General features: G+C 36.9%; 1 protein-coding gene across 1 annotated transcript; it reads right to left on the bottom strand.

Moving 5' to 3' along the window:
- Window positions 1-290: 290 nt before the first annotated feature.
- On the bottom strand, window positions 291-9,632 carry nck1a (NCK adaptor protein 1a). Its single transcript, XM_079819107.1, has 3 exons — window positions 9,509-9,632; window positions 2,612-3,321; window positions 291-1,213 (listed from the first exon to the last, which is right to left on the bottom strand). Exons 1-3 carry the CDS (start codon window positions 9,540-9,542, stop codon window positions 1,019-1,021), a joined length of 939 nt encoding a protein of 312 aa, XP_079675233.1. The 5' UTR covers window positions 9,543-9,632; the 3' UTR covers window positions 291-1,018.
- Window positions 9,633-9,910: the final 278 nt, after the last annotated feature.

Raw genomic sequence — 9,910 nt, 5'->3', positions numbered from 1 at the left:
TGTCGTCACTACAATTTTTTTGAATATATTAATGTTTTAGCTTTGTAATCAAATAAAATAAGGTTTTGTCATCGTTTCTAAAATAAAAATAAATAAATAAAATTCATAAAAAAGTACATGATTCTAAATGATTGTATTTTGCATAAAGGAGGCAGAAAGAATATATTTTTGTTACTCTGGAAAAGTAACTGACTTTATATGTATCTTTTGTATACATCATAATCATATGTAGGCCTATATTGTATGCATATTTTGTATGAAATTATTGAATGCATTAAATACAAAGGACACAGCTTGTATGCTTTATTTTTTAAAAGTTACACTTATCAAGTCAAGAAATGATAAGTAAAATAAATCTAAAACACTGTGGAAGGAAACATCATTCACAGTTTATAAGTTGTTACAAATTACAAATTAGTAGTTGAGAAAATACATTTAAGGGTGAGGTGGGGATAAGCTCGGATAGGACTATGGGAATATAAATATAGTCTTGATCTCTGTAAAAACCCAATGTAGATTGAAAATAAAGTTTTGGCATGGGAAAAAGACATTAAATCAATGCTGCAAATACAAATGTATCAGGTAAAAATGATATCACACATGTGGTTTAAAGTTACTATGTCCATTCTCTCACTGTCCACTGGGGGGCTCATGATATTAAATGAAACAAATTAAATGTAATTTTAATACATTTCATTCATTCTTCACTTTTTAACTGTCATGGACAATCACAAAAAGCCTATACAAGTACATAAACGTGAAATGATTTGTTTGGACTGCTGCACTGGAAAAACTGTACAATTGCAATGATAGCTTATCATCCTGATATTAGTTTGCAATTACATTTGCGGAATATCCCAAAGTGGAGCAATGCTAAAGCAAACATATTTACTGAATGTAATTGTGAATACACCAAAGAACCAAATAAGTTTTCACACTCTCCCAATGCAGAGTCAACATAGTTTCATGTTGTCGCTGAAGGATGACAGGGTTAGATGTAGTTAGCTCCTGTATAGGCTCAGGTTAATGCTTTTATCAGGTACAGTTTATCTCCCTGCTCACTGGTAAAAATGGGGGCCTTTTTATAATGTTCCACCAAATCCTCCATGGAGCTGAACTTGCGCTGGCCAATGCAGTACAGTCCATCTTTTAGCAGCACCTTGAAATGCTTGTTCTTGAGCACCGCCTTCAGGGAGATGGAGAAGTCGTTTGGCTGGAAAGTGAAAAAATGAAATGTTGTGTTCATAAAGCACAAATTAAAATGTTTGTGACACTAAAACAGTGCTTAACCATGCACTATGTAATTTTTTTTAGTAAAATATCCAAAAACCACTAGGCCAGTGTTACATATTTTGTTCAGTTGAGTACTTACAATATCCCAAATGTTTCCAACTATTTGTAAATCGTGAGAAATTGCTATTTTAACCAAGGAACCGGGACGTGTGAGGGAGTCGCCTGTCGATGGCGTCATATCTGCCTTAACCTCGGTTTCCTGTTTTATTTTGCAGAAACGCTTTACTCTCACTGCAGTGTGAACAAGTGTCATAGCAGCCGCTGAGAGAACGCACAGAGTAACGTCATAACATAATTTCCAACACACTCAGATGTATCTAATATGATAAACAGAGCTGGGTTACCTAAGCGGCAAACTCCCGCAGTTTCTCTTGAAGCCAAAACAGAAGTGACGTAAACTGCAATTTATCGACTGGCCACTAGGGACAGGCTCCAGAAGGGAGCAGAATCTCATTGAGCCCCATGTTATAATGTCCAACTTTACAGCAGATTAAAACATGTTTATAGCCTGGTACAAATTGTGGTTTTGGTCTATACGGCTAATTTTGCCCTTCATGACAACTGTGAGGGGGTGAATTTTTTTATAACTAATTCGTTTACATTATATAAAGCATTAAAGTTCTGCATAATTAAGGGCGTGGCCACTTCGAGTGACAGGTGGATAGCCATTTATCTGCTGTTTGTAAGTCATCGCGTCACTTAAGCTCCGCCCACGTCCCGCCTTTTTGCCCATTTTCTGTTATCCGGGAGTGATCCGTGGACAAGATGGCAACGGCCATCTCGACCACTTTACGCTTCAAAGCTTCTCATCAGATTCCTATGGGTGACGTCACGGACACTACGTCAATCATTTTTTTTCCGTCTATGGCGTTACCTCATACTCATGACCGGAAAACCGGAAGTGGTGCCGGTGACTGTGTCATAATAAAAGTCCCGCCAATCTCTCTCATTAACAATCGCTCCAGCGGCCTTGCTCAGATCCACAACACTCGGTCCTGCTCTGCTTCAGACTACAGTAATGGTAATAATCGCATCCATGAACATGATTTCTGCCTGAGTCCTATCCCGATTCTTTTCCACCGGCTGTGAGGTGAAGACCACATGTCCCAAGATTCTGCACTCAAACGTGGCGTCATCAAATACGCCTTTGTTTTGAACAGGCGACCTCTAGTGGACGGAAAAGTTACATAGTGCACCTTTAAATAAATAAATATGAAAAAATGCAAAATTCCATTTCTACCACCAGAAGCTCTTTATATTAATTAGAAAAAAATAATATTAACTTTTTTTGGACACATTTTCAATTGAATTCAATTACCGTAGACTCGCTGTCTCTGATGAGGAAGTCACCATCTGCACCCCTCTGGTTCAAGACCATCTCAGCCTGGTGCCGTGTCAGTTTCCCATAGTACCATTGTTTTCCTCCAAACTTTCCGTCCATAGAAGGCTTAATGTCATAGTTTAAAGTAGGTGGTCCTGAATCCCCCAGTTCTTTATGTGTTTTTTGTACAACTGTAACATAGTTCTTGGGCACTAAACCCACCTGCCCGTTTTCCTTCCTACACTTCCACCATTCAGGGTCGTTCTCAGGTTTCTCCAACACATCCATAAGTTCGTCCTTGTTGAAATTTAGCTCCTCGACATTGCCCGAGCTGAAATGATAAAGTGCCTGTACAGTCTGCAGAACCTGAGAGCCATTGTTATTGTGCCCCACAGAGGCCAGTTTATCTTTGAGAGAGCTCATGGAATCGCCCCTCATTGTCCTGTCCACATCCTCCGTGACATAATTGGAAGGAAACCACCCAGAAAGGCCATTATAGGTTCCTCGCCACCAACCGTCGCTGCACTTCTCCATGACGATGACCTTTGTGCCCTTCACCAATGAGAGCTCGTCCTCCCGCTCTGCGGTGTAGTTGAACTTCACCATTGCGGGCAGGTTGAGGTCATACAGTCGCTCATCGCTGTCATATTTCTCTGCGCTGGAGGGCAAATCTCGCACACAGCCTTTCTGCTTCACCTTCCCAATCCCTGCAGTCATAGAAAGTGTTTTTAATATGAGCATATGGACAATGATTACACTCTAAAAAATGCTGGGTTAAAAATAACCCAAGTTGGGTTGAAAATGGACTAACCCAGCAATTGGGTTGTTTTAACCCAGCGATTGGGTTGCTTTATTGCAGCAATTGGGTTGTTTTAAGCAAACATTTAACCCAACCGCTGGGTTAAAACAACCCAATTGCTGGGTTAGTCCATTTTCAACCCAACTTGGGTTATTTTTAGCCCAGCATTTTTTAGAGTGTAGTATTAACTAATGATACTAGTATATTGGTATTTTATCATTGCAAACTGACATTAATGATCTTTATAATGTGCCACATAGAAATGGTCACGTTTAAATTATTTTAAGACTTTTTTCTTGTTTCAACACTTTGAAATTAAAAGAATAAAAATGTACTACCATTCAAAAGGTTGCAGTCTGTAAGATTTTGTTCATGTTTTAAAAAAATATATATCTTATGCTTACCAAGGCTGCATTAATTTGATTAGAAATACAGTAATATTGTGAAATATTATTACAATTTAAAATAACCATTTTTTAATTGAATATATTTTCAAATGTAATTTATTCATGATGTCAAAGCTGTATTTTTTTAGCACCATTACTCCAGTCTTCAGTGATCCTTTAGAAATCATTCTTATATGCTGATTTGCTGCATAAAAACTATTATTATTATTATCTTCATCCATGTTAAAATCAAAAATCTTTTTTTTTTTATGTAGGATTCTTTGATGAATAGAAAGTTCAGTATTTTAAATAGAAATCTTTTGTATTATAAATGTCTTTACTGTTTATCAATTTAATGCATCATTACAGAATAAAAGTATTAATTTCTTTAAAAAAATAAAAATAAAATCGAAGCCCCAAATTTTGAATGGCAGTGTAGTACAGTGAAAAAAAAATTAAGTAAAGTTCAGTGAATAAAGGTGAAGTCAGATAGTTACGTTTAATCCCAATTATCAATTTTCTTAAATGGTTAAAATCTTTACTAAATTTATAACAGTTAAGAATTTGGATTTGATTTGACATTTGACAATTGAAAATGACATAGAGGTACACTTTGTTCATATCTGATAAACACATAAAAGTTCATTTACATATAACAATATATGATGTGAAGTGTACAAGAAAATACAAAAAAATGTTAATTATTAAATAATTTTTTCCCTCTGTCAATTTGAGTGCTACAGACTTCAAATCTGCACATCATTAGACCGACTATCATCTTGTTTCATCATGACTTGAGTATGCTAAATGTAAGCAAAATGACATTTGACAGGTTTACCATCTCGCATAAATTGTTTAACATGACTACTAAATCAAGTCAGGAAAATACACCCTGATCCCAGAAGAGATAAATTCCAATTTAGTGATTTGGCAATGAAACATCAGTTTAACAGTTTAACATACTCATTTCTGGGCCTGAATCCACCGAGTCTGTGTGTCTACACAAATGCTAAAATACACACCCAGTGCTGTCAACATCTCTTTCTCCTTTCAGGAAAATGTGGATCAGATGGAAATGAAACTCGGCAAACACAGGAAGAGTACAATTTGGAACAAAAATCTACCCTACTTTACTAAAAGTTTGAAATCGCTATGAAATGTTTATCTTGTTAAAATAAGCTGATACTTGTCCACCAAGGATGCATTAAATGAAATGAATTCATGCTTCCTGCAGCACTTCCCACAGGTGTTCCCACAGGCTTTTTAGGGCATTTCTCACTGGCCTTGCGACCGAACGGTTCCCACAACAGCACAACGTATTTATTTATTTAAGTTTCAGATTAAACTTTATCTGTGAAACTCTGCCTAAAGGCGAGCAGCTTCCCACACACAGGCTTGTCTTCTTCACTGTTGCTGATGGAACTGATATTTGACATGTACTTCTCAATGAAGCTGCCAGCTGAGCACCAGTGGGGGGGCTGTTTCTCAAACGAGAGACTCTGATGTACTTCTCATCTTGTTGTTGAGCAGCAGGGCTGTCCACTTCTCTTTGTACTGGTTGGATCCAGTTTGCTCTCCTTTCAAGAGAGTAGTTCACGGAAAAGTCTTCAGATGAACAATAGGCTGATGAGTTTCTAGAGAAATGTGTTTCTTTTAACCCATTGTTGAAACCAAAATTGTATTTAAAGGGTTAGTTCACCGAAAAAAGAACATTCTGGGACCCACTTTATATTAGGTGGCCTTTATATACGTTTAAATTAGTAATTTGATACAATGCACTTATTGTGTACATACAGGTGCTGGTCATTTAATTAGAATATCATCAAAAAGTTGATTTATTTCACTAATTCCATTCAAAGAGCGAAACTTGTATATTATAATCATTCATTGATACACAGACTTTTAATTTTGATGATTATAACTGACAACTAAGGAAAATCCCAAATTCAGTATCTCAGAAAATTAGAATATTACTTAAGACCTCATATAGCTACATCATATGATCACGCTCTTATTTATGCATATGCTTTTAAACCATTCAAGCATGTTAAGACACAAAAGAGAACGCAAATGCCCGTTTGGTCGAGTATCGATCACAGTCTTAAATTGGTTAAATGAATGTAAAGAGTTGTGAGAAAATATCGGATCGGAGTCATGTGTGGCTGGTTTTAAAGTGACAGCAGCGTAATAAATCCTCTGCTGTCTGTCTTTAATGTTAATGTTAATCAAAGAACAAAAGAAAAAGAGAAAATCACTCTCTTGACGGAATAACATTTGTAGCTTTAATAAGGATAACATATATTTAATTTATAATTTATGCAGTGAAGACTGGGTTTGATAACTTTATTCAATTTCTGTATATATAGCCATACCTGAAACTGAAAATGAAAAAAATAATTTTTCGTGCTATTTGACAGTAAAAATCTGAACTGGTCTGACTGGGCCAAAAGAAAAAAATGATCCCTGATATTGAAGGGCACAGGTAAATGTTCCATTTATTATAATGGGTTTATGTGAAGATGGTTTAAAGTTCACTTAAATTAAAAGTTTTTAATCATAGCTTCCAATACTGTAATGCTGAATGGCTTTATTTAATAGCTAAAATTGAGGCGGGGAAAAAATTATTTCATAGAGACATCAGTAATCAGTATTAGTATCTGTGATACTGGCGTTCTTTCATAAAAAGATGTCATTAAAGAAATATTAGGCTACCGTCTTTATGATGTTTCTACAATTAATTTGGAGATTAAATGTGAAATTATTAAATATAAAAAGAGATAGGTATAAATAAATAATTTATGTGTGATTAATCGCAATTAATTACAGAAAAAAGTGTGATTAATAGTTATTTTTTTAATCGATTGACAGCACTTATATATGTATACATTTTAAAATATATTTCACATGTTTAGAAAAATACAATTTAATTTGAAAATGTCAAATATACTACTGTTAGTTCAAACAATCAAAATTATTTGATCACTTTAAATAATGGACGTATAATTTTTTTATTTTTTACATTTAAAATTGTCAGAATGTTCCCAAACTGCTGAAAACGGTAAGCTTTTAGCTGAAACATACAGGTAAATGGCATTTAACGTAAACAACACAAATTCTCTTCAGACACAATCCTTTATTAAATACCACAGACTCAATCACCAACATAGTAAAAGATCGGTTATTCCCTAACAAGATCCATACATTTCTTTTTTTTTTACTTATTAGAATTTCCCAAAAAAGGGCTAAAAAAAGAAACGCCCCCTCCAAATGAAAAACGAAATCTAATTTTTGCCCATTCATGACCATCAACAGGAAGAAAAAGCAGAAGAGTGATGGAAGAGCTTCCTGTAAAATAAACACCAACACAAAAAATAGGGAAGAGCGTTGAAATGTAAAGCAGCCTCGTGATCCAGTTAACTCATTCATATGTGTGGAATTACAGAGCTCATCTGCTCCATCAAAATCAAACTTTCCAAACTCGTCCATAACAGCCGATGTATTCCAAATAACCATGGAGACATAAAAGTCACACAGGCATAAAATTGGAGGGAAACAAAATGTCAGTGATAAATCACTATCATGGTCAATGTGATGCAACCGTTTCGAGAGGTAAAACTATCATGAGGATGTGTGGAAAAGCCAATGACGCTGACATTTTATTTCAAATGGAAATTCCAGGCAACGGTAATGAAAGCAGGATCCATACAGATCTTAACTGTCTTTATGACGTGACTCAAGGACGGAGCTTGAGGCACTGTGTCCTGTCTGCTTTTGTTTCATTTCCTCTGACAGCCAGAATAACGGCGGCTCAGCTTTCCAGTCAATTTCCCAAGTTTTCCACATGCGGAAAAACATTCAAAAGCAGAGATAAGGCAGAATTCCACCCAAAGTAAAAACCTTGGCACCACAGGTATGCTATATTAAAATAGCATTGAGACTGTCATAAAGTCTTCTGTTTTTCAGAGTCCAACCCAAAGGCCGAACAGAGATTCAATGAATATAGGGTTTGAAATGAGTTTGCATACATATTTCCCACGAAACACAACAGAACATTTTGAATTGACCTAATTTGGTTGTCATCTGCCCTCAATATTGAATGAGCTCTCTCACTCAGCCCAGGTTTTGAAAAAGCTGAGTGTGATTATCAATGTAATGTGACCCGTGGCAAGCTGCTTTCTCATATCCACGACAGGAACCGAGCGAACGCAGCCAAATCACCCTGCCTTTGTTTCTGTTCAGGCTGAGCTCACTCCACCAATGACAGCATAAGACAAACAGCCTCTTCACAAACAGATGTAGCATCCAAGAGCTGTCAGCAAAGGTATAGCGCCGTTAATTCTCAGAGTGACGCAATACACGCATCCACACAAATGTAAACCCGTAATGAACTTCAGCATGTGTTTCTGTTCACTTTTGACCTCACAGCTGCTCTTCCCTATTCTTTCTCATTTCAACCGACAGTATATTTTGTTTTGTGGCTAATTGTCCGCAACGGATTTTTGTGAATGCAAAATTGCACAAATAACACTTGAGACATTTTTCCCTTTGTGCAGGAATCGGTCACGCCTCCGTTTTGGTATACAATAGCCTCTCTGAACTTCCACGGCATACTAATGCACAGAGAGAGAAAGAAAGGCAGACACAGAGAGCAAGAAAAAGAGCTGGCAGGAGGCCATCAGAGCAGCCTGCGATTTTTTCCCCTCTTCTCCCGAATTTTCAAATACGGCTATTCAATAAGTGAGCAAACAAAACAAGTGCGAAGAAAGCGAACGCAAATAAGGAGTCTCATTTGTTGAAGTGTTCTGTCCCATCTCTACTGTTCTTTTGTCCTGCAAGATCCGCTGCTTCACCCTGCCAAGTCAAGACACCCCACTGTCTTGTCCACTGTAATGTGGGGAATAAAACACTCTGAAATGCTGAATGTGTTACAAAGGGGAAGAAGAACTTAATGAGAGAGAGAAAAACCCAGAATCAAAGGCCCTCAATTATTCATTGCCTCACATCCTTCTGTTTTCCTGCACTAGAAATCTGCGTTGAATTAGACAGCTTCCGGCCGCCTTCACAGAGCAGCTCAAGTTGACAGTAGAGGAGGTTGAGGGGGCCTGCATGGGTTTCTGCTTTGATTTGAGTTTTTTAAGACTGTCCAAGCTACCCTGAAGGGCCTGGTGCTATTTCCTCCCTCTCTTATGGCCAGTTTTATAGAAAAAAGAAAGTAGCTGATGTACCTGAGTGTAGCCTAACTGCCCTTTAAAATGTATGTCAAAGAGCTTGCGTATGACATTATGAGTGACTCATCTAAGTTTACAACCCAGAGACGTATGACACCAAAAACATATCATTAAGCACTAAACTCGTAATAACTTTTTAAAAATTATTTTTATGATGGAAGAGAAACACATCTTCTAAATAATCCCAAACTGAACAATATTTCTGAAAGATTGTGAGGACAGGGATTTTTGCACATTTGCACCCTTATCTGCCCACTTTCATCTGATCATATTGGACAAGACAAAGACAAGGACAGTTACAAAGGGCAGACAACCTAAGTATATAACTTAAAAATCACATCAAGTATGAAGAAACTCACAGAAATTGTTCTTTCCTCAGAGATTTAGTTAATATATCAGCAGTACATGCAGGGCAATGGCAACGACTTTGTTAAGAAAAAGTGATATACTTCAGTGGAAAAGAGAATAAATATGTACTCACGAAAGAAGTGTTTAAAAAGGTTGGCCATATCCATTCCCAGCTCTGCGAGCAGCCCCCCTTTCTCACACACTACCGCTCTCTCTTTCTCTCTCTCTGTAACAGAGCAGCAGCTATTCCATGAGAACTTCCTGAAAGTCCAGAGTTATTGACAGAGAGACTCTCCACCCCCCACACATGACTGTCCTTATCCAATGGCTGTCAAGAGGTCCTTTCTGTACTCTCTGTAGTGGCTGGCTGGGCCTCAAACACTTACAGGGTCTTCTGTGGAAACTCAGGGCAACTAACATGACAACGCTGAAAAATATATATAATTAAATTGCCTCTATAGGCATTCCAACTTAAATTATATTAAGCTGATTAAATTTAATTGAATCTTGTATAACATAAAAAAGTTGCAATTGC

Source organism: Gobio gobio (genome assembly GCF_949357685.1).
Source record: "Gobio gobio genome assembly, chromosome: 6".
In the NCBI taxonomy this organism is placed as follows: Eukaryota; Metazoa; Chordata; class Actinopteri; order Cypriniformes; family Gobionidae; genus Gobio; species Gobio gobio.
This window is presented reverse-complemented; position numbering and strand designations above follow the sequence as displayed.